General features: G+C 45.8%; 1 protein-coding gene across 1 annotated transcript in view; it reads right to left on the reverse strand.

Moving 5' to 3' along the window:
- TUBGCP4 (tubulin gamma complex component 4) overlaps window positions 1-26,505 on the reverse strand; it is a 164,657-nt gene that overhangs the window by 101,415 nt on the left and 36,737 nt on the right. The window contains exons 3-7 of the mRNA XM_063925919.1: window positions 25,758-25,880; window positions 24,243-24,296; window positions 20,978-21,034; window positions 12,664-12,743; window positions 11,184-11,385 (exon numbers count right to left, since the gene is read on the reverse strand). Of these exons, the coding sequence (XP_063781989.1) occupies window positions 11,184-11,385; window positions 12,664-12,743; window positions 20,978-21,034; window positions 24,243-24,296; window positions 25,758-25,880 (516 nt within the window). The remainder of the gene's footprint in view (window positions 1-11,183; window positions 11,386-12,663; window positions 12,744-20,977; window positions 21,035-24,242; window positions 24,297-25,757; window positions 25,881-26,505) is intronic.

Consider the following 26,505-nt stretch of genomic DNA (forward strand, 5'->3'; position numbering starts at 1 on the left):
AACAAAAGTCTTTTCAGAGAAACTCAGTAGAGCTCCCCTGTAGTGCATCCAGTCTCCTCTGGGCACAGGATCTAACGGAGGTCTGGAGGAGGGGCATAGAGGGAGGAGCCAGTTCAAACCCATCTAAAGTCTTAGAGTGCCCATGTCTCCTGTGGAGCCCGTCTATATCCCATGGTCCTTACGGAGTCCCCAGCATCCTCTAGGACGTAAGAGAAATTGTAAATGTGACAGCACACACACAGGAAAAGGTTAAAAGCCCAATTAACCCACAAAAGAGCCTTTCCAGGGAGAGACAGAGATATTATGGAGCCAACACACCGCGCACTTATCGCTAAGGCCAAGCTTAGCCGGGCCGCAGACGGAGTACCCAGATTGGGGACTCAGTACACTAATAATCGTTCCCCCCCTGCTATGACCCCCTGGTACCGCTGAGGTAATCTGGAGTCACTCCAGAGGAGCTGCGCATCCCTGTCAGTCAGCGTCTGTGCATGGCATGGCACGCGGGCTTCTCGCTTTTTTTATACTGGCTGAGGTAATTTAGTGCTTAAAATGGAGTCAGATCCGTGTTAAGTCTTTGTTTGCCAGTGTGGGTACTGTGTACAGTGTACTGAGACTCAGTTCGCCCCCTCAGAAGCGGTGCGTCTGCACTGTGTACTGAGTCTGGAGACACAGTCCGCCCTGTTTATAAGCCGTGCGTCTCAGTACCCTCATGCCGCCATAAAGGCCGGCGACCCGCTAACTGGGACGCCAGTTTAGTACTCTCACTCTTCATTCTTCTGGCTCTGTTAGGGGTGGCGGCGTGCTGCAGGAATGTACGCTCGCCGTGGTGGGGCTTGCGAATAGTTCCCTCACGAGCTAGTGTCCTGTCAGCGGGTAACGGGACCATTAACCCTTCAAGAGGTTGGGCCATCCGTACCCCCCTAAGTCCCATGAAGCAGACAGGCTGGTGCCAACCAGTCCTGCCTGAAAATAACAAACAGAAAAATAAATGCAGAAAACTCTTCAGGACAGGTAAAACAGCCTTTTTAGACAGTCTGGAGACTGATGCGTCAACAATGGGTGGGTTTTCCCATTTTTTCCTATCTTCCTCAGGGAAGAGAAAAGCAACCAGAACCCTTTTTGGGTTCTGGAATTTTTTCTCCAGCTTTTCCCAGGATTTTTCAAATATAGCGTTTAATTCTTTAGACGCAGGAAAGGTTAGAGAGGCTTTCTTATTGTCAGTGAAGTAAGCCTCCTCAACCTGCTCAGGTGTGGTGTCATTAATGTTTAACACATCTCTAATGTCCTCAATCATGAGCTGCAACCCCTTTGCAAGGGATGCCGCCCCCCTCAGCGCATCCCCATCACCGTGTGCAGTATCAGAATCGGTATCCGTGTCATCATGCATAATTTGGGCAAGTGCACATTTCTGTGGGAACATGCTAGGGGATTTTGCAGGAATAGGGACAGAGCCTGACCAAACTGCCATAGTCTTCTTCAACACCTGAGTTTCAGTCTCAGGATTGGCAACCCTAGTAGAGATCTGAGAGATCATTCCTTTGATAGAAGTTAACCACTCAGGTTTAACAATAGGGATCTGAGAAAAAACATTACAATTCTGTGTACATGGAATGGACCCCTCCTGAGAGGAAACATCTTCTTTCTGCAGCATATGACAGAGTCCCTAGACATGGCTATGTGAGATATTAAACACCCACACACACACACATACGGAAAGGTCAGACACAGTTTCCCCCCAAGTATGCCACAGAGAGAAACAGAGATAGGAGCCAACCCACACAGCGCGCTCTTTGAGGTAGAACTAATTAAACTACCAGCTCTGTCTGTGTACCTTAATAGACTACACAGACTTTACACAACCTTCCCCCTCCCCTTATATAACCCCCTGGTACCGCACAGGATAGCTGGAGTTGCTTGGAGGGACAGCTCTTCCTGTCAGCGTCTGTTGTACAGGAACTACAGGCAGGAAAATGGTGCTGCTGGGTCTACTCTGAGGAGAAGCTCCCCCCCCCCCCCCCAAACATGGCGCTGCTTCCCGCTCTTCATTATATTATACTGGACTGAGGATTTCTGCTGGCAGTGATCCGGGGACCCCGACAGGCTTGCTGACCAGTGTAGGGCATAGGCGCTGGCTGAGGGCGCCCCTCACAGCGCCGTACTATGTACTGCTGAGCCCCAAAGCGCAGTTAGTACTGCGCTCCCTACCCTGTTGCCGCCATCTTCACACCGGTTCCCCACTTGCCGGTGACATACTCGCCACTGAAGTCTTCTGGATCTGTAAGGGCGTGGCGGCATGCAGCGGGAGTGAGCGGTCGCCTGGATCGGCTAACGATCAGCACCCTCAGCAGCTCAGTGTCCTGTCAGCAGACATAGTGGCTCAGACCCCGCAGGGCACCACTACTCCCCTCCCCCCTTAGTCTCACGAAGCAGGGAGGCTGTTGCCAGCAGCCTCCCTGTAAAATAATAAACTCTAAAAAAAACTTTTACTAGAGCAAATCTGGAGAGCTCCCCTAGCTGTGACCGGCTCCTCTGGGCACATTTTCTAAACTGAGTCTAGTAGGAGGGGCATAGAGAGGAGCCAGCCCACACTATCAAACTCTTAAAGTGCCAGTGGCTCCTAGTGGACCCGTCTATACCCCATGGTACTAATGTGGACCCCAGCAGCCTCTAGGACGCAAGAGAAAAATCATTACTGCAATGAACACAGTCTATTGTGGAGCTATAACTACATAATTAGCCAATTGTTTGATGTCTAGAGAGACCGTCTACAGTAAAACATTGCTTGCAGAAAGCTGATCATCATCACAACACCACCAGATGCAAAAGAGCTCTATAAATGATCATGTTGTCATTACTATTCAATCTGACACATGGGTAAATGTAATAGGATGCAAGAAGACGGATGTGCAGGAGTTTGCGCGAGAATGCCGTATTTTTTTTTAAATGAACAACAACAATGAACCCTAGCGTGTAAGTGTGCGCGCACACATGGGAAGACTAGATGGGCCAAGTGGTTCTTATCTGCCGTCAAATTCTATGTTTCTATGTACATCTCTCTCCATATATTTTGCTGTGGTTCCGATTATTATATCTTATTCTGCTTCTGTATCCCCTCCAAATAAAGCTCATAAATCATAGGAGTACACTTTGTTCAGCAAAGTGAGATATACTGATGGGAAGCATTTACATATGTAAGCCCAGGAAGGCTAATCGCTACATTTCTAATTAGGGCACAAAGGGGTCAAGAATTCCAGCTATCCAGCAATATAGGATAAATGTAGTATAGGGATACAGTTCAATTTAAAAAGGTCAGACAGATAGTAATAAACGCCATTGCCCAAGTATTTAATCTTACCAGGCGCAATCTTACACTGTAAGGAGAGGTAAGGGCAAGCTGTAAGAAAATTAGGTTCCATCAAGGAAAGATGGTCAGATTTACTAAAATGTGTCTTGCAACCAGAAAAAGAACTGGAACTGACAACAGAGCTCAGACTTCTGATACGGAAATGACTGGAGTTGAAGCAAACAGGAGCATGGCATCTGCAGAAAGCACAGTTCTATTTCCTTCAGTCTACACCTACAACTAACTGTTTGCTTGCAGGGTGGTAGCCATTGGCTCTAAAAATAGTGCAAATAAGATGGATGAAATGATGCAGCCATTTCAGGTGTCCTGCTGAATCACAAATGTTTTTGATATATAACAATTAGACACCACTATTGTCACAGGCATTGAGTATAAAGTGCGGAACTGCAAGATCAGTATATTCGGAAAGCTAATTTACCGAAAGGTTATACCAGAAAATGTGATAAAAACACCCAGCCAGCATCACAACAAACACTGGCTTAGTAGCCAATGTTCTGGCACTGTGTAACCACCAAATACTTGACAATATGCTTATTATTAGTATTAGAAGTAGAGCAGATTCCCACAAAAAAACCCTCTCCACATACAGTACAATGGAAGATTGCACTGATCAACATTTAGTTTATTGCCAATCATATTAGTCTGATTCTAGGGTAACTCTGAGGTGAGGAATCTGAATAGGATATCGGCTAGATTGGCTGTCATTTTGTGTTTTTAGATAAAACTGACAAAAAAAACAACACAGCAGACAATGCGAACCACTCAACTGACAGTGGCTGGTCACTAAGGCCAGCTACACTAACAACCAGCAATCGGGCCAATGTCGGGGCGATTTCTCTTCCCCCACAGATCATGCCATATTGCTGGTACATACCAGGAAGATTTAATGAACAATGGAACGATCACTGTTCCGTCCTTCATTAATATGCATGGCGCCGCATGCAATATCGTTCGGTTGGCCGTGCAGCATGGACGACCGGAAGATGTCACATGCTACCCGTGGGAACGTGCAATTGAGCTTATACATCAGACAATACGTTCAATTTGTTATTCCAATACGGAAAATATCAGCCTGATGTGTACCCACCCTTATATACAGAGAGGGAATATTCTAGAATGATTGCAGAGTGAACACTTGGAATATTCCCGTCTCACCTTCTAGCAAGTTCCAACAGATTCCCATATGCACGCGTTATGGCTAAGTTCCCTATTAATTGAGGGTATTCACTATCTCAAGAAATAGGGCCAACGCGAAAAAAAATAAGAATTTACTTACCGATAATTCTATTTCTCGTAGTCCGTAGTGGATGCTGGGGACTCCGTCAGGACCATGGGGATAGCGGCTCCGCAGGAGACAGGGCACAAAAGTAAAAGCTTTAGGATCAGGTGGTGTGCACTGGCTCCTCCCCCTATGACCCTCCTCCAAGCCTCAGTTAGGATACTGTGCCCGGACGAGCGTACACAATAAGGAAGGATTTTGAATCCCGGGTAAGACTCATACCAGCCACACCAATCACACTGTACAACCTGTGATCTGAACCCAGTTAACAGCATGATAACAGAGGAGCCTCTGAAAGATGGCTCACAACAATAATAACCCGATTTTTGTAACAATAACTATGTACAAGTATTGCAGACAATCTGCACTTGGGATGGGCGCCCAGCATCCACTACGGACTACGAGAAATAGAATTATCGGTAAGTAAATTCTTATTTTCTCTGACGTCCTAAGTGGATGCTGGGGACTCCGTCAGGACCATGGGGATTATACCAAAGCTCCCAAACGGGCGGGAGAGTGCGGATGACTCTGCAGCACCAAATGACAGAACTCCAGGTCCTCCTCAGCCAGGGTGTGCCCCTGACCAAGTAGCAGCTCGGCAAAGTTGTAAAGCCGAGACCCCTCGGGCAGCCGCCCAAGATGAGCCCACCTTCCTTGTGGAATGGGCATTTACATATTTTGGCTGTGGCAGGCCTGCCACAGAATGTGCAAGCTGAATTGTACTACACATCCAACTAGCAATCGTCTGCTTAGAAGCAAGAGCACCCAGTTTGTTGGGTGCATACAGGATAACAGCAAGTCAGTTTTCCTGACTCCAGCCGTCCTGGAAACCTATATTTTCAGGGCCCTGACAACATCTAGCAACTTGGAGTCCTCCAAGTCCCTAGTAGCCGCAGGTACCACAATAAGCTGGTTCAGGTGAAACGCTGACACCACCTTAGGGAGAAACTGGGGACGAGTCCGCAGCTCTGCCCTGTCCGAATGGACAATCAGATATGGGCTTTTGTGAGACAAAGCCGCCAATTCTGACACTCGCCTGGCCGAGGCCAGAGCCAACATCATGGTCACTTTCCATGTGAGATATTTCAAATCCACAGATTTGAGCGGTTTAAACCAATGTGATTTGAGGAATCCCAGAACTACGTTGAGATCCCACAGTGCCACTGGAGGCACAAAAGGGGGTTGTATATGCAGTACTCCCTTGACAAACTTCTGGACTTCAGGAACTGAAGCCAATTCTTTCTGGAAGAAAATCGACAGGGCCGAAATTTGAACTTTAATGGACCCCAATTTGAGGCCCATAGACACTCCTGTTTGCAGGAAATGCAGGAATCGACCGAGTTGAAATTTCTTCGTGGGGCCTTCCTGGCCTCACACCACGCAACATATTTTCGCCACATGTGGTGATAATGTTGTGCGGTCACCTCCTTCCTGGCTTTGACCAGGGTAGGAATGACCTCTTCCGGAATGCCTTTTTCCCTTAGGATCCGGCGTTCAACCGCCATGCCGTCAAACGCAGCCGCGGTAAGTCTTGGAACAGACATGGTACTTGCTGAAGCAAATCCCTTCTTAGCGGCAGAGGCCATGAGTCCTCTGTGAGCATCTCTTGAAGTTCCGGGTACCAAGTCCTTCATTGGCCAATCCGGAGCCACGAGTATAGTTCTTACTCCTCTACGTCTTATAATTCTCAGTACCTTAGGTATGAGAAGCAGAGGAGGGAACACATACACCGACTGGTACACCCACGGTGTTACCAGAACGTCCACAGCTATTGCCTGAGGGTCTCTTGACCTGGCGCAATACCTGTCCAGTTTTTTGTTCAGGTGGGACGCCATCATGTCCACCTTTGGTCTTTCCCAACGGTTCACAATCATGTGGAAGACTTCCCGATGAAGTCCCCACTCTCCCGGGTGGAGGTCGTGATGAGGAAGTCTGCTTCCCAGTTGTCCACTCCCGGAATGAACACTGCTGACAGTGCTATCACATGATTTTCCGCCCAGCGAAGAATCCTTGCAGTTTCTGCCATTGCCCTCCTGCTTCTTGTGCCGCCCTGTCTGTTTACGTGGGCGACTGCCGTGATGTTGTCCCACTGGATCAATACCGGCTGACCTTGAAGCAGAGGTCTTGCTAAGCTTAGAGCATTGTAAATTGCTCTTAGCTCCAGTATATTTATGTGGAGAGAAGTCTCCAGACTTGATCACACTCCCTGGAAATTTTTTCCTTGTGTGACTGCTCCCCAGCCTTTCAGGCTGGCATCCGTGGTCACCAGGACCCAGTCCTGAATGCCGAATCTGTGGCCCTTTAGTAGATGAGCACTCTGCAGCCACCACAGAAGAGACACCCTTGTCCTTGGAGACAGGGTTATCCGCTGATGCATCTGAAGATGCGATCCGGACCATTTTTCCAGCAGATCCCACTGAAAAGTTCTTGCGTGAAATCTGCCGAATGGAATCGCTTCGTAAGAAGCCACCATTTTTCCCAGGACCCTTGTGCAATGATGCACTGACACTTTTCCTGGTTTTAGGAGGTTCCTGACTAGCTCGGATAACTCCCTGGCTTTCTCCTCCGGGAGAAACACCTTTTTCTGGACTGTGTCCAAAATCATCCCTAGGAACAGCAGACGTGTCGTCGGAGACAGCTGCGATTTTGGAATATTTAGAATCCACCCGTGCTGTCGTAGAACTACTTGAGATAGTGCTACTCCGACCTCCAACTGTTCTCTGGACCTTGCCCTTATCAGGAGATCGTCCAAGTAAGGGATAATTAAGACGCCTTTTCTTTGAAGAAGAATCATCATTTCGGCCATCACCTTGGTAAAGACCCGGGGTGCCGTGGACAATCCAAACGGCAGCCTCTGAAACTGATAGTGACAGTTTTGTACCACGAACCTGAGGTACCCTTGGTGAGAAGGGCAAATTGGGACATGGAGGTAAGCATCCTTGATGTCCAGGGACTCCATATAGTCCCCTTCTTCCTGGTTCGCTATCACTGCTCTGAGTGACTCCATCTTGATTTGAACCTTTGTATGTAAGTGTTCAAATATTTCAGATTTAGAATAGGTCTCACCGAGCCGTCTGGCTTCAGTACCACAATATAGTGTGGAATAATACCCCTTTCCTTGTTGTAGGAGGGGTACTTTGATTATCACCTGCTGGGAATACAGCTTGTGAATTGTTTCCAATACTGCCTCCCTGTCGGAGGGAGACGTTGGTAAAGCAGACTTCAGGAACCTGCGAGGGGGAGACGTCTCGAATTTCCAATCTGTACCCCTGGGATACTACTTGTAGGATCCAGGGGTCCACTTGCGAGTGAGCCCACTGCGCGCTGAAACTCTTGAGACGACCCCCCACCGCACCTGAGTCCGCTTGTACGGCCCCAGCGTCATGCTGAGGACTTGGCAAAAGCGGTGGAGGGCTTCTGTTCCTGGGAATGGGCTGCCTGCTGCAGTCTTCTTCCCTTTCCTCTATCCCTGGGCAGATATGACTGGCCTTTTGCCTGCTTGCCCTTATGGGGACGAAAGGACTGAGGCTGAAAAGACGGTGTCTTTTTCTGCTGAGATGTGACTTGGGGTAAAAAAGGTGGATTTTCCAGCTGTTGCCGTGGCCACCAGGTCCGATGGACCGACCCCAAATAACTCCTCCCCTTTATACGGCAATACTTCCATGTGCCGTTTGGAATCTGCATCACCTGACCACTGTCGTGTCCATAAAGATCTTCTGGCAGATATGGACATCGCACTTACTCTTGATGCCAGAGTGCAAATATCCCTCTGTGCATCTCGCATATATAGAAATGCATCCTTTAAATGCTCTATAGTCAATAAAATACTGTCCCTGTCAAGGGTATCAATATTGTCAGTCAGGGAATCCGACCAAGCCACCCCAGCGCTGCACATCCAGGCTGAGGCGATCGCTGGTCGCAGTATAACACCAGTATGTGTGTATATACTTTTTAGGATATTTTCCAGCCTCCTATCAGCTGGCTCCTTGAGGGCGGCCGTATCTGGAGACGGTAACGCCACTTGTTTTGATAAGCGTGTGAGCGCCTTATCCACCCTAAGGGGTGTTTCCCAACGCGCCCTAACTTCTGGCGGGAAAGGGTATAACGCCAATAATTTTCTATCGGGGGAAACCCACGCATCATCACACACTTCATTTAATTTATCTGATTCAGGAAAAACTACAGGTAGTTTTTTCACACCCCACATAATACCCTCTTTTGTGGTACTTGTAGTATCAGAAATATGTAACACCTCCTTCATTGCCTTAACATGTAACGTGTGGCCCAAATGGAAAATACGTTTGTTTCTTCACCGTCGACACTGGAGTCAGTGTCCGTGTCTGTGTCGACCGACTGAGGTAAATGGGCGTTTTAAAGCCCCTGACGGTGTTTGAGACGCCTGGACAGGTACTAATTGGTTTGCCGGCCGTCTCATGTCGTCAACCGACCTTGCAGCGTGTTGACATTATCACGTAATTCCCTAAATAAGCCATCCATTCCGGTGTCGACTCCCTAGAGAGTGACATCACCATTACAGGCAATTGCTCCGCCTCCTCACCAACATCGTCCTCATACATGTCGACACACACGTACCGACACACAGCACACACACAGGGAATGCTCTGATAGAGGACAGGACCCCACTAGCCCTTTGGGGAGACAGAGGGAGAGTTTGCCAGCACACACCAAAACGCTATATTATACAGGGACAACCTTATATAAGTGTTTTCCCTTATAGCATCTTAATATATAATAATATCGCCAAATAAGTGCCCCCCCTCTCTGTTTTAACCCTGTTTCTGTAGTGCAGTGCAGGGGAGAGCCTGGGAGCCTTCCTAGCAGCGGAGCTGTGTAGGAAAATGGCGCTGTGTGCTGAGGAGAATAGGCCCCGCCCCCTTTTCGGCAGGCTTCTTCTCCCGTTTTTCTGACAACCTGGCAGGGGTTAAATACATCCATATAGCCCCAGGGGCTATATGTGATGTATTTTTAGCCAGCATAGGTACTTTCATTGCTGCCCAGGGCGCCCCCCCAAGCGCCCTGCACCCTCAGTGACCGTTGGTGTGAAGTGTGCTGAGAGCAATGGCGCACAGCTGCAGTGCTGTGCGCTACCTCGTGAAGACTGAGAAGTCTTCAGCCGCCGATTTCTGGACCTCTTCTCTCTTCAGCATCTGCAAGGGGGTCGGCGGCGCGGCTCCGGTGACCCATCCAGGCTGTACCTGTGATCGTCCCTCTGGAGCTAGTGTCCAGTAGCCTAAGAAGCCAATCCATCCTGCACGCAGGTGAGTTCACTTCTTCTCCCCTAAGTCCCTCGTTGCAGTGAGCCTGTTACCAGCAGGACTCACTGAAAATAAAAAACCTAACAAAACTTTTACTCTAAGCAGCTCTTTAGGAGAGCCACCTAGATTGCACCCTTCTCGGCCGGGCACAAAAACCTAACTGAGGCTTGGAGGAGGGTCATAGGGGGAGGAGCCAGTGCACACCACCTGATCCTAAAGCTTTTACTTTTGTGCCCTGTCTCCTGCGGAGCCGCTATCCCCATGGTCCTGACGGAGTCCCCAGCATCCACTTAGGACGTCAGAGAAAAAATATTTTCATTTGTTAAATAAGCAACCCCAAAATATCCTAAATGCATTCATATATCCTTGGCAACTTTTTTTTTATAATAATGATAATATTTTCATAACAATATTATATATATTGGCCTATATGAGTTGGTGTCTTTTAAATCACTCACTAGTTTTTCCGGGGGATGACCCAAAATCCCCTGTTTTCCGGGGATGACCCAAATCCCAGATGACCGCAGACAACCTGCAGTGTCCCATGCCCGCTGCAGCGGCAGCAGGCTGGGACTGCAGGCATGGCGCTGCAGTCCGGAAGCTGCCACTTGGTAGCGCCGTAACAAGCATCCCCCCTCTGCCCAGCCAGCGGTCATATGACGGGGGAGCGGCCATGTGACCGAGAGGAGCCGAAGGAGCAGTGATGCACCGGGAGCTGTCAGCAGCCGGCACCCGGTGCAGCAACAGGTAACCCCAGATAAGCCACCACTCGTGCTGGCTTATCGGGGCTAATAGGATAGCCCCCGGCGGGACAATTATCCCTGGTAAATTACCGTGGCTAATTGGATATCCCCCCCAGGTGTCCACTTTTATTGGTTTAAAAAAATTATCCCGAATATCGATCCTGGGTATCTAAGGCCCTTAAGGAATATAAAACCTCCTGTGTGGTAACATTTAGACATAAATTAAGTCTATTGGAAAGTAATATGAGGAAAGTCAATATGTTTCCAGAATGAGGGAATTACTGTAATGATCACAGTAGATCATTGTCATGCAGAGTGCCATAATCTAGCGTAAACCTACCAAGGATATCAGAACTGTCTGTAATAGTTTGTCTGCTTTATCTTTGAGGATAGAAATATTGGCATACATACCTTTTCCTTTCAAACATTTAAATTGCAATATACCAGATTTGTTTCCAAATCTATGGAATTGATATCAATAGTTGTAATGTAAACGCACTCTTTAAAATTAGGGGTCTCACCAAGTCTTGCAACTCGCGTAGCTGCTTCCCAGTTAAGCCCCCAATACCCAGGTCATCATCATCTTCCTCAGGCTGGGCCGAAGCATTGCCACAAGATGGCCCTTGTCTGACAAAAAACTCTTCATACTGGTCTAACAGAAGTCCATGGAGCATCCAAGCTGAAAGCTGCTTGTACATGACGCCGTGACATACTGCCAGGATCCTGCATAAATACAACATAGGTAAATACATAACTACCATACAAAAAAAACAGAGATTACAATAAAATATCAGGCTCACCATCTTTGTCACAATGGTCATTATTCCATTTGCTTGAATTAACTTCTAAAACAACAATCTTACCACAATTGTGAATACGTATTAAAAGTCAACTACATTGCCTACAGCTCAATTCTGTGAAAGGGCTGTAACAGGTGAGGACTGCATGGCAGACGGTTACACACCATACTCACTGCCAAGTGACCAAGGGATAACAATAGGTAATGCTACAGGAAGGGACATAGGTCCCTATAGGTCTCCAACCCAATCCAACACTACAGCACAAACCACCTCTGGTTTATTCAGCTGAATGTAGATCAATGCATGGTGTACAGCAGCTTACAACACTCATTCCCTCTCTTAATGATAATGTGTCCATAGTATGCAATGTTATCACTAAGGTGATCAACTCCCAGCTGATGCCTTATCCCCACCTAGAGGTCAACAACCCAGTTTAACAATACTCCATATGTCCCCTCCTATTGCTTCTATTCAACCAACAGTTGTCAGTGTGTTAGAGACCCAGGTTAACATAACCCATAAGTTCCACAATAACCAAAGATATATGAAAAGGAGGCAAAAATCAGCAATTCTTAACGAGCTCCCCAAGAGGACTGTATTCCTTCCTCTGAAAACTCAACAAACGTCCACAATCTAAGGGCCCACTCCAAATGTGCACAGGACTAAAGAGAGGTATGGTGCCATAACATAGCAGGAACTACAGACATACAGTATATACTAGCTGCTAGATTTGCTTCTGCTGTGTATATCTGGTACCAATTGAAAAAAATACAATAAGCATAAACGTACTGTAGTACAAATGATAGAAAATGCCAAAAATACTACAGCCAAACCATTTCTGAACAAACAAAAGAATGCCATAAACATTTTAGTGCAAGAACTAATTACAGAAACATTATGAAATAACAAAAAAAAAAGGAACAGGATGAAGATCCATGGGTGCTACAGGACACTGCGCTCCTGTACCCTTCTTACCTTAGTAGGCCAGATAGAGGGGGCACTAAGTGGCATACTCTGTTGCTGTTAATCTAGAAGTGTGGTGCTGAGCTGTGACATCATAGCCCTGCACCACCTTCCCAGCCTATCACAGACGAGGAGTAGAAACACTGGGGATCCTTACAGGTAAGAACACTTTACAGAAGTAATATAGCATGCATCATATTAACAGCAGCTGAACATATATATGAAATTAATTTCTTACTTTTCAAGTGCACTGCGGACTGGGGGAAGACCCCCACAACTGTGTTTGTAAACAGTTTCCAACATCTGGCAGCCGTGAATCTGCATACAAAGAAAAGTGTCTTAGGTCCATGGTAGAGTATAAAATGACAGAAAGGGGATATAGATAGATAGATAGATAGATAGATAGATAGATAGATAGATAGATAGATAGATAGATAGATAGATAGATAGATAGATAGATAGATAGATATACACACTGCTCAAAAAAATAAAGGGAACACTTAAACAACACAATGTAACTCCAAGTCAATCACGCTTCTGTGAAATCAAACTGTCCACTTAGGAAGCAACACAGATTGACAATCAATTTCACATGCTGTTGTGCAAATGGAATAGACAACAGGTGGAAATTATAGGCAATTAACAAGACACCCCCAATAATAAGAATTTACTCACCGGTAATTCTATTTCTCGTAGTCCGTAGTGGATGCTGGGGACTCCGTAAGGACCATGGGGAATAGACGGCTCCGCGGGAGACTGGGCACACTAAAAGAAAGATTTGGTACTACCTGGTGTGCACTGGCTCCTCCCTCTATGCCCCTCCTCCAGACCTCAGTTAGGATACTGTGCCCGGAAGAGCTGACACAATAAGGAAGGATTTTGAATCCCGGGTAAGACTCATACCAGCCACACCAATCACACCGTATAACTCGTGATATTTAACCCAGTTAACAGTATGAAATACAACTGAGCCTCTCAACAGATGGCTCAACAATAACCCTTTAGTTAGGCAATAACTATATACAAGTATTGCAGACAATCCGCACTTGGGATGGGCGCCCAGCATCCACTACGGACTACGAGAAATAGAATTACCGGTGAGTAAATTCTTATTTTCTCTGACGTCCTAGTGGATGCTGGGGACTCCGTAAGGACCATGGGGATTATACCAAAGCTCCCAAACGGGCGGGAGAGTGCGGATGACTCTGCAGCACCGAATGAGAGAACACAAGGTCCTCCTCAGCCAGGGTATCAAATTTGTAGAATTTAGCAAACGTGTTTGCCCCTGACCAAGTAGCAGCTCGGCAAAGTTGTAAAGCCGAGACCCCTCGGGCAGCCGCCCAAGATGAGCCCACCTTCCTCGTGGAATGGGCTTTCACTGATTTAGGATGCGGCAATCCAGCCGCAGAATGCGCCAGCTGAATTGTGCTACAAATCCAGCGAGCAATAGTCTGCTTAGAAGCAGGAGCACCTATTTTGTTGGGTGCATACAGGATAAAAAGCGAGTCAGTTTTCCTGACTCCAGCCGTCCTGGAAACATAAATTTTCAAGGCCCTGACTACGTCCAGTAACTTGGAATCCTCCAAGTCCTTAGTAGCCGCAGGCACCACAATAGGTTGGTTCAAGTGAAAAGCTGATACCACCTTAGGGAGAAACTGGGGACGAGTCCTCAATTCTGCCCTATCCATATGGAAAATCAGATAAGGGCTTTTACATGACAAAGCCGCCAATTCTGACACACGCCTGGCCGAAGCCAAGGCCAATAACATAACCACTTTCCACGTGAGATATTTGAGATCCACGGTTTTAAGTGGTTCAAACCAATGTGATTTTAGGAAACTCAACACCACATTGAGATCCCAAGGTGCCACAGGAGGCACAAAAAGGGGGCTGAATATGAAGCACTCCCTTTACACAAGTCTGAACTTCAGGCAGTGAAGCCAGTTCTTTCTGGAAGAAAATCGACAGAGCCGAAATCTGGACCTTAATGGAACCCAATTTTAGGCCCATAGTCACTCCTGACTGTAGGAAGTGCAGAAAACGACCCAGCTGAAATTCCTCTGTAGGGGCCTTCCTGGCCTCACACCACGCAACATATTTTCGCCAAATGCGGTGATAATGGTTTGCGGTTACTTTTTTCCTGGCTTTTATCAGCGTAGGAATGACTTCCTCCGGAATGCCCTTTTCCTTTAGGATCCGGAATTCAACCGCCATGCCGTCAAACGCAGCCGCGGTAAGTCTTGGAACAGACAGGGCCCCTGCTGTAGCAGATCCTGTCTGAGCGGTAGAGGCCATGGGTCCTCTGATAACATTTCTTGAAGTTCCGGGTACCAAGCTCTTCTTGGCCAATCCGGAACCACGAGTATCGTCTTACTCCTCGCCTTCTTATTATTCTCAGTACCTTTGGTAGGAGGGGCAGAGGAAGGAACACATAAACCGACTGGTACACCCACGGTGTCACTAGAGCGTCCACAGCTATCGCCTGAGGGTCCCTTGACCTGGCGCAATATCTCTTTAGCTTCTTGTGGAGGCGGGACGCCATCATGTCCACCTGTGGCCTTTCCCAGCGGTTTACCAACAGTAGGAAGACTTCTGGATGAAGTCCCCACTCTCCCGGGTGTAGGTCGTGTCTGCTGAGGAAGTCTGCTTCCCAGTTGTCCACTCCCGTAATGAACACTGCTGACAGTGCTAGTACGTGATTTTCCGCCCATCGGAGAATCCTTGTGGCTTCTGCCATGGCCACCCTGCTTCTTGTGCCGCCCTGTCGGTTTACATGGGCGACTGCCATGATGTTGTCTGATTGAATCAGAATCGGCTGGTTTTGAAGCAGGGGCCTTGCCTGACTTAGGGCATTGTAAATGGCCCTCATTTCCAGAATGTTTATGTGTAGGGACGACTCCTGACTTGACCAAAGTCCCTGGAAATTTCTTCCCTGTGTGACTGCGCCCCAGCCCCGAAGGCTGGCATCCGTGGTCACCAGGACCCAGTCCTGTATGCCGAATCTGCGGCCCACTAGAAGATGAGCACTCTGCAGCCACCACAGTAGAGACACCCTGGTCTTTGGAGACAGGGTTATCAGTTGATGCATCTGAAGATGCGATCCCGACCACTTGTCCAAGAGGTCCCACTGGAAGGTCCTTGCATGGAACCTGCCGAATGGAATTGCTTCGTACGAAGCCACCATTTTTCCCAGGACTCGTGTGCAGTGATGCACAGATACCCGTTTTGGTTTTAGGAGGTCTCTGACTAGAGATGACAGCTCCTTGGCTTTCTCCTGCGGGAGAAACACTTTTTTCTGTTCTGTGTCCAGAATCATCCCCAGGAACAGTAAGCGTGTGGAAGGAACCAGTTGTGACTTTGGAATGTTTAGAATCCAGCCATGCTGTTGTAGCACTTCCCGAGATAGTGCTACTCCGACCAGTAACTGCTCTCTGGACCTCGCCTTTATTAGGAGATCGTCCAAGTACGGGATAATTAAAACTCCCTTTTTGTCGAAGGAGTATCATCATTTCTGCCATTACCTTGGTAAACACCCTCGGTGCCGTGGACAGTCCAAACGGTAGTGTCTGGAATTGGTAATGGCAATCCTGTACCACAAATCTGAGGTACTCCTGGTGAGGAAGGTAAATTGGGACATGCAGGTAAGCATCCTTGATGTCCAGGGATACCATGTAATCCCCCTCGTCCAGGCTTGCAATAACCGCCCTGTGCGATTCCATCTTGAACTTTGATTTTTTTTATGTATGTGTTCAAGGATTTCAAATTTAAAATGGGTCTCACCGAACCGTCCGGTTTCGGTACCACAAACAGTGTGGAATAGTAACCCCGTCCTTGTTGAAGTAGGGGTACTTTGACTATCACCTGCTGGGAATACAGCTTGTGAATTGCCTCTAGTACAGCCTCCCTGCTCGAGGGAATTGTCGGTAAGGCCGATTTGAGGAAACGGCGGGGGGGAGTCACCTCGAATTCCAGCTTGTACCCCTGAGATACTACTTGAAGGATCCAGGGATCCACCCGTGAGCGAACCCACTGATCGCTGAAATTTTTGAGGCGGCCCCCCACCGTACCTGGCTCCGCCTGTGGAGCCCCACCGTCATGCGGCGGATTTGGAAGAAGCGGGGGAGGACTTTTGTTCCTGGGAACCTGCTGGGTGGTGCAGCTTTTTTCCCCTTCCTCTGCCTCTAGACAGAAAGGACCCGCCTTTTCCCCGCCTGTTTTTCTGGGGTCGAAAGGACTGCACCTGATAGTACGGCGCTTTCTTAGGCTGTGAGGGGACATGGGGTAAAAATGCTGACTTCCCAGCTGTTGCTGTGGAAACAAGGTCTGAGAGACCATCCCCGAATAACTCCTCACCCTTATAAGGCAAAACTTCCATGTGCCTTTTAGAATCTGCATCCCCTGTCCACTGCCGAGTCCATAAACCTCTCCTAGCAGAAATGGACAATGCACTTATTCTAGATGCCAGCCGGCAGATCTCCCTCTGTGCATCTCTCATGTACAAGACTGAGTCTTTTATATGCTCTACGGTTAGCAATATAGTGTCCCTGTCCAGGGTGTCAATATTTTCTGACAGGGAATCTGACCAAGCAGCAGCAGCACTGCACATCCACGCTGAAGCAATAGCTGGTCTCAGTATAACACCAGTGTGTGTATATATAGACTTTAGGATAGCCTCCTGCTTTCTATCAGCAGGTTCCTTTAAGGCGGCCGTATCCGGAGACGGTAGTGCCACCTTTTTAGACAAATGTGTGAGCGCTTTATCCACCCTAGGGGGAGTTTCCCAACGTGACCTATCCTCTGGCGAGAAAGGGAACGCCATTAGTAATTTTTTTGAAATCACCAATTTCTTATCAGGGAAAGCCCACGCTTCTTCACACACTTCATTTAATTCTTCAGATGGGGGAAAAACTATTGGTAGTTTTTTCTCCCCAAACATAATACCCTTTTTTGAGGTACCTGGGTTTATATCAGAAAGGTGTAAAACCTCTTTCATTGCCTCAATCATGCCACGAATGGCCCTAGTGGACATTAAATTTGACTCATCGTCGTCGACACTGGTATCAGTATCCGTGTCGACATCTGTGTCTGCCATCTGAGGTAGTGGGCGTTTTAGAGCCCCTGATGGCCTTTGAATTGTCTGGGCAGGCACGAGCTGAGAAGCCGGCTGTCCCGCATTTGGCATGTCGTCAAAGTTTTTATGTAAGGAGTCGACACTTGCACGTAATTCCTTCCATAAGTCCATCCACTCAGGTGTCTGCCCCGCAGGGGGTGACATCACATTTATAGGCATCTGCTCCGCCTCCACATAAGTCTCCTCATCAAACATGTCGACACAGCCGTACCGACACACCGCACACACACACAGGGAATGCTCTTAAAGGAGACAGGACCCCACAAAAGCCCTTTGGGGAGACAGAGAGAGAGTATGCCAGCACACACCAGAGCGCTATATAATGCAGGGACTAACTGAATTATGTCCCCTATAGCTGCTATAATATTTACTGCGCCTCAAATCTGTGCCCCCCCTCTCTTTTTTACCATTTTCTGTAGTGTAGACTGCAGGGGAGAGTCAGGGAGCTTCCTTCCAGCGGAATTGTGAGGGAGAAATGGCGCCAGTGTGCTGAGGGAGATGGCTCCGCCCCTTTTTCGGCTGACTTTTCTCCCGCTTTTTTCTGTATTCTGGCAGGGGTAATTACCACATATATAGCCTCTGGGGCTATATATTGTGGTTATTTTGCCAGCCAAGGTGATATTATTGCTGCTCAGGGCGCGCCCCCCCCCCCCCCCCCCCAACGCCCTGCACCCTCAGTGACCGGAGTGTGAAGTGTGTATGAGGAGCAATGGCGCACAGCTGCAGTGCTGTGCGCTACCTTGGTGAAGACTGAAGTCTTCTGCCGCCGATTTTCCGGACCATCTTCTTGCTTCTGGCTCTGTAAGGGGGACGGCGGCGCGGCTCCGGGAACGAACACCAAGGACGGGTCCTGCGGTCGATCCCTCTGGAGCTAATGGTGTCCAGTAGCCTAAGAAGCCCAAGCTAGCTGCAAGCAGGTAGGTTCGCTTCTTCTCCCCTTAGTCCCTCGTTGCAGTGAGCCTGTTGCCAGCAGGTCTCACTGTAAAATAAAAAACCTAATATATACTTTCTTTCTAGGAGCTCAGGAGAGCCCCTAGTGTGCATCCAGCTCGGCCGGGCACAGAAATCTAACTGAGGTCTGGAGGAGGGGCATAGAGGGAGGAGCCAGTGCACACCAGGTAGTACCAAATCTTTCTTTTAGTGTGCCCAGTCTCCTGCGGAGCAGTCTATTCCCCATGGTCCTTACGTAGTCCCAGCATCCACTAGGACGTCAGAGAAAAAGGAGTTGTTCTGCAGGTGGTGACCACAGACCACTTCTCAGCTCCTATGCTTCTGGCTGATGTTTTGGTCACTTTTGAAAGCTGGCGGTGCTTTCACTCTAATGGTAGCATGAGACGGCGTCTACAACCCACACAAGTGGCTCAGATAGTGCAGCTCATCCAGGATGGCACATCAATGCGAGCTGTGGCAAGAACGTTTGCTGTGTCTGTCAGCGTAGTGTCCAGAGCATGGAGGCGCTACCAGGAGACAGGCCAGTACATCAGGAGACGTGGAGGAGGCCGTAGGAGGGCAACAACACAGCAGCAGGACCGCTACCTCCGCCTTTGTGCAAGGAGGAACAGGAGGAGCACTGCCAGAGCCCTGCAAAATGACCTCCAGCAAGCCACAAAGTGCATGTGTCTACTTAAACGATCAGAAACAGACTCCATGAGGGTGGTATGAGGGCCCGACGTCCACAGGTGGGGGTTGTGCTTACAGCCCAACACCGTGCAGGACGTTTGCCATTTGCCAGAGAACACAAAGATTGGCAAATTTGCTCTTCACAGATGAAAGCAGGTTCTCACTGAGCACATGTGACGGACCTGACAGAGTCTGGAGACGCTAAGGAGAACGTTCTGCTGCCTTCAACATCCTCCAGCATAACCGGTTTGGCAGTGGGTCAGTAATGATGTGGGGTGGCATTTCTTTGGGGGGCTGCACAGCCCTCCATGTGCTCGCCAGAGGTAGCATGACTGCCATTAGGTACCGAGATGAGATCCTCAGACCCCTTGAGAGACCATATGCTGGTGCGGTTGGTCCTGGGTTCCTCCTAATGCGAGACAATGCTAGACCTCATGTGGCTGGAGTGTGTCAGCAGTTCCTGTAAGACAAAGGCATTGATGCTATGGACTGGGCCCACCCATTCCCCAGACCTGAATCCAATTGAGCACATCTGGGACATCATGTCTCGCTCCATCCACCAACGCCACGTTGCACCACAGACTGTCCAGGAGTTGGCGGATGCTTTAGTCCAGGTCTGGGAGGAGATCCCTCAGGAGACCATCCGCCACCTCATCAGGAGCATGCCCAGGCGTTGTAGGAAGGTCATACAGGCACGTGGAGGCCACACACACTACTGAGCCTCATTCTGACTTGTTTTAAGGACATTACATCAAAGTTGGATCAGCCTGTAGTGTGTTTTTCCACTTCAATTTTGAGTTTGACTCCAAATCCAGACCTCCATAGGTTAATAAATTTGATTTCCATTGATAATTTTTGTGTGATTTTGTTGTCAGCACATTCAACTATGTAAAGAACAAAAGTATTTAATAAGAATATTTAATTCATTCAGATCTAGGATGTGTTACTTTAGTGTTCCCTTTATTTTTTTGAGCAGTGTATGTATATGTATATGTATATATATATATATATATATATATATATATATACATACATACATACATACATACATACATATATATACACACACACACATACATATGTGTATAGGTATATATATGTGTGTGTATATATATATATATATATATATATATATATACACACACACACATATATATATATATATACACACATACACACATACATACATGTGTGTGTGTGTGTATATATATATATATATATATATATATATATATATATATATACACATACATACATATGTGTGTGTATATGTATATATATATATATATATATATATATATATATGTGTGTGTAATGTTTTTTTTGTTAACCAGCTGTTATTTTTAAAAGTAATTAATTATATTTTTTTGTCATGGAGCGCCAAATAACAGAGAAACCCATTATGTAGAAAACAACAAGTTCAGGTGTACCAGACAAAAGATTACATACCTACACTGAATGTTGCATCCATTCTAATGAAAAACGCAGAAAGCACACATACAATGAAATCTGACCTTCTGGTCCTCAGAAAAGGTTATAACGACATGACATTTGTTACACTATTTTATTTCCAAATTGACTTGACATATAAAAGAATCACTTATTGACTTGTCTCTTCATGTAACAACAAAAGATCAAAGTTCAGAGATGACATCAGACAGCAGAGGATTCAACTTAAAATGTACATGACAAAGCAACAGCTTAACCTCACTGCGCCTTCTCTCTCTATATAAGCTATACTGCTGGAAATACAAAGTAATGGCATTTATGACTGTGGGCTATGGACTGCATTACTAAGTACCTTTTGACTCTTGATCTGTTCCACCACAATCATTACTGATGGAAAGAGGAGATGGAACTGAAAAATAAAGAAAGTTTATTCATTTACGGAAAGGTTGAAACTACCAGGTAAGTTACAAAGCGGTTTCCGGTTGCAGGATTTAAAAGGCATTTTATGTTTTTTTTGCATTTAATATAACTGCCCTTTTACATCCCTTGGCCACAACCCACAGAAAGAGACAGCTGTCAAAAGCTTAGAATATATACCCCTACATAACAAGACCATACTAAATGCACTCACGTCACTTTCACAATTTCACCCAAACAAATAGAAAAATACAAAAATAGATGTGCAGGATTTATAAGTTACAATTATCACTGAGTGTTTCAGTCTGTACAGAGATAACTCAAGTATCACTGCAGTCATAGTTTTACTATTGCATGAAGATATGACTAGGGAAGTCATTATTAAAGATTTAAGTCACCAGTGTTGTCTTGTGTACAGAGATGTACACTTTAGATGCTCGAGTGTAAAATGTTAAATCAGGTATGGGTTCGTTTCCTAAGGAGTCATTGGGGGGAATTCAAATGTTAGCGTACCCCCGATCTCCCGTCTAAAGTGACGGGAGATCGCGGGGCGATATTCAAATGCCTCCACTTATCGCTGTTATCGTGCCCATTACACTCGGCCTTAGGCGCGCAACCTAAATCAGACTAAAGTAATGGGGGTAGCAAGCCGAAATTAACTTATCGCACACGTCCGCAGCAACATTGCATACTGCCGGCGGCCGCGATAAGTGGCAGGAGGGAGCTTGAGATTTGAATCTCGCCCATTGTGTTTTTTTCAGTTTCTTATCTGCAGTCTCCCAGTTTCATGTTGTCATGTAAAGTGCAGTGCTATCATAAAGTAACTGCACATAGCACTCACAGCGTAATTCTACTCACGGCAGACAGATGTGACAAAAATAAGAAAATAGACAAGTGGACATGGATGAAAAGTCTAAACATAATTGGGCGTTAAAGAGGAAGAGCACTTACATGTCATATAGTTATACTATTGAAGGAAAAAATACATATATGCAATTTTATAGAGGAAGTTGAAAAATAGGTGTCTGCTACTCTACCTCAGCGCATGTTTAGTTGTGGGGCGCCACCTGCATTTAGGACCAAATGTTTTAAACCTTAAAAAGTGATAAAGAGTGATAAATGACCAGCCAATCAGCTCCAAACTGTCATTTATAAAACACATCCTGTGACATGGCAGTTAGGAAGCTGATTGGCTGGTACTTTATCACACTCCACTTTATCACTTTTCAAGGTTTTCAGAGGTACAGTACGCCGAATTGAGTCTAATTCTGGACCACAATCCTAGTACTATTAGCACAGCTATTCCCGCCTCATAAACCCATACAATGATATTAATCAGTCGATTTTTTTTACATTTTCTAGGAGATTATATATTTTAATTGATTCATTAAAAGTTATGGTTTATATTCTTAAATATTACTAACTCATACGAATTTACTATATTTTTTCTTAAGAGTGCGGCAAATAAGAAAGTCCTCTCTTTTCTCTTGTTGTATGTACACTTTTTAAGGCTTAATACATTTGGACCATAGTCACTAACACTTATGTAACTTACTTTTTGCTTGTACATATATATTATTCAGAGTTTAATCAAATAAAAAATATACACTATGTATTCACAATTCATTATTTTGAAAATCTTATTGCTTTTTTAATCCTGCAGGGAAATTATTATATTGATTTCTTATTGGTTCTCTTATCCTTTTGAGTTAAAGTGACTTCCAAGCACCAGCACCAGCTTTATTAGTGCAGTCTCCCATTGATTGTTTAATAAATGTATCTCTATAGGAGTGATGTACACCGCACCCAGACAATCAAAATGTAGCTAGACTATTTTCAGAATTGATAGTGGGAACACTATAGAGCAGAGGTTCTCAAACACGGTCCTCGGGGGCACACACAGTGCATGTTTTGCAGGTAACCCAGCAGGTGCACAGGTGTATTAATTACTCACTGACACATTTTAAAAGGTCCACAGGTGGAGCTAATTATTTCACTTGCGATTCTGTGAGGAGACCTGCAAAACATGCACTGTGTGTGCCCCAGAGGACCGAGTTTGAGAACCTCTGCTATAGAGTGTCGCTTTGAGCTCTCAGAGCTGTGGGGATTGTAAACATTTGCAGATGGAACAGCTTGGTAATAGACAAGTGCAGTGGATATTCCCACAAAGAACCAACTGCATTGTTCCCACTAAATTACTGTACATATTGTAGCTTTTAGGCAGCTTTAGTTCAAGTATTTCAATTTAATATTAAAAGTGGATATGCTAAAAGATAATAATATAAACCATTAGTGGTAGGTACCTTTGAAAAAGCTGCCACCTAGTGCAGCGAAACGCGTCAGGCTACAGGGACCCACACCAGGAATCTTCATTTGAAAGTCCAGACCATCCCCCACTACACTCCAGTACAAGATCCATCAGGAGGGTGACTGCACTCTGGCTGAACTGCTGAATTCTGCCTACCGCATTGCATGAGGAGCTCACCAATCACCACCTTGGAGCAATATACCCTCTAGCGGTAAAACCATCATTTTGGTCATTCACATACCTCCCTAAATTAACAATTGCTGGACACAATCATTTTGGGGGAACAAAATTTGGAACGTACTTCATTATTCCAACACTGCTTCTATTCCTGGTTAATTGGGTAATCCTGGTTTCATCCTATGTACTATGTATATTTTTTAACATTCGTTACTGGTACCTACCACTAATGGTTTATATTATTATCTTTTAGTATATCCACTTTTAATATTAAATTGAAATATTTGACATTACTGTTGTTATATGTAATATTTTAGCGCAACCAATCTTCCTTTTTTTGTTTATACATTGTGGGAGTGACTTCCCGTTTTCTACGGTTGCAGCTCGGCTTAGCACCTCATTTCTGAGCGCCCGAGACTCTTGGGTAATTCCTCTTTTCCAGCTTTAGTTCAAGTGACTGCAAGAGACCACTGTATTGCACAACTTGGGAGAGTCTCAAGGGAGGTAAAGTCAGTGAATGGAGAAAGAAAGAAAGAAAGAAAGAAAGAAAGAAAGAAAGAAAGAAAGAAAGAAAGAAAGAAAGAAAGAAAGAAAGAAAGAAAGACAGACTTTGAATTAACTGTTTTAAAATGAAACACAGTGCTTTCTACAAGTGGCAATACTCTATACTACTGAAACCTCACAGGTAAATAGTTGGTATGTAACGAGTACCCACCTGATCTAGTGAGTAGTTAATATGTGAAATTGAAAGATGTGGATCAGCCAAGAACTGTATTAAAAAAAAAAAAAAAAAAAGATTAAAGAGACAAACAACTAAATTATCTGACAGCTCCGCATGATCAAAAGATGAACAAAAAATGTAATACATTTTCCTAAACTTGATACAATTTACATCACCAACAAAACTTGTTATATAGGTATTTCCCCACTAGAACATTTTGAACAGCTGTAAAGTCACTATGGGTGTTACGTAACAGCCTGTGAACCGCAGGCTGCGCAGGAATTCCGGCAAATCTGCTCATATTTTTAATGCGGCAATCATTTACAAGGCAAAACCAGGTTGGTTTTGCCTTGTAAATGATTGGCGCTTTAAAAATACATACCCACCAGAATTCCCTCACACAACCAGTAGCTTGCATACTATTACATAAGCCCTATAGCTCAGCACAACATGCACGTTACTTGGAGGAGATGGTGCAGCATATCTGTAGAGCCTGATTCAGAGTTGTACGCAAACTCGATGGTATGCGTACAACTCCAATGGCGGAGGGACTGTGCTTGTGCATGAACCGTTCTGTGCATGTGCAGAACAGGTTCTGCATCATCACACACAGCGCCCACTAAGTCACAGCATGATCTACAGGCTGCAGCCATTTGGGGTTCCGGACGGGGAAGCCTTCCTGAAGACAGGGGAGTGTCATCCCTGTTTTATGGAAGTACCGAGGCCAGTGTCTGCTGTGTGATTTACTGGCCTCTGCTATGAATGTGAGATGGGCATACTGAGTAGCTGGAGAGTTACTCAGATGGTCAAAGTTTACGCAGAGTTATCCAATGATACGTCCTCAAACGCAGAAGCGGATCACACAAGCATGCAGGAGGCGTCTCTTAACACAAGACGCCTCCTGCAGCATTAGCATATTTGCACACATCAGCTGCATCCAAACACATAGCTGCTGTGGTCACTGCATCAACCTCTGAATCACCCCTGTATATCCTACTAAACCCACTACAACAGGGACACATTAGTTTTTAAGTGCATAGTTTAAGTATTGTTAATCAAGACAAATGACTGGCCCAGAACCTTTGTATATCAGTATGCCAAGAAACGTCACTCCTCCCATATCTTATCTGACTACATTTGGTGGCATGGCTGAGGGTCTATTGGCACTGAAGGTAAAACAGCTAATGTGCAGAGACAGTGCAAAATTACTGAATCTTACTGACGAGTATCATCTCATCAAAGAAAGGCTTGATCCCAAGCATAAGGGATAATTAGGGAACTATCTTATAATCAGTGGCTGTCTGTTCCAAGTATAGAATCAAAGACAAAAATGGCAATCAGGTACTGTAGGTTATGAAGGGTTACCTCTTCATGCCCACCCATAACAATTGTATACATGGGAAGAGGCACCTGTCAGCTGTACCACTGGCCATTAAAGTGTAGATGTCTACAGTTCAAGCTCTACTTGTTCCGCATGAGAGGAACAAAGTAATCTGAGTTTAGCCTTACCTCTTGTTCCAAGTCTAATAAAGCTTGCCTATAAGGCTGAAGGATTGAATCTAGACCTCTGCAGAAAGCTCGCAGGTAAATTCCATGTAAACCAATCTGTCCCAGCTGGGAAGGGTGGTGATCCTGACAAATAAAAATAAGTCTTATTAATGCAATAAGTAAATGTCAGGAACACGCTTTCCTTACAGGATGTACTTAATATGGACTATTAATCAGAGGTATACAGCAAATACACATATTGATAACAGAGGTGAATGGGTTTTTTAACAACAATAGTTTTTATTGAATTTTATATTGAATGCAAAAAGGGAATAAAGAAAGGAGGGGGTACAGAAAAAAAAAGCCAGGGTGGGGAGGGATGCACACGTCAATAAAATGCAACTGACATATAGAACAGATAGCATAACACTAAGTAGGTATACAGGTATCCTAGACATGTTAACAGTTTGAAATGCACATAGGTAGTTCAATATAGATTATCTACTCCATCTCTAGAAACCGGTGGGAATCGGTTGATAACATAATAAATGTAATGTCTAGTAGAAAGGACCATAGTGGAAAGTATGGGAGATAGAGCACTCAGGAAGTAGAGGGTTCCTCATTCAGACTGAATTGTATAGGGGACAGCCCCGGGTGTGATATGTGGGTGGAGCCCTCCCCCTCCGTGACGTATTCATGCCAATGGAACCATTTCACCATGGGAGAGGAGGCAGAGGAGGAATAAGGCATACATTCGGTTTCCATAGTA

The sequence above is a fragment of the Pseudophryne corroboree genome, chromosome 6, assembly GCF_028390025.1.
Source record: "Pseudophryne corroboree isolate aPseCor3 chromosome 6, aPseCor3.hap2, whole genome shotgun sequence".
Lineage (NCBI taxonomy): Eukaryota > Metazoa > Chordata > Amphibia > Anura > Myobatrachidae > Pseudophryne > Pseudophryne corroboree.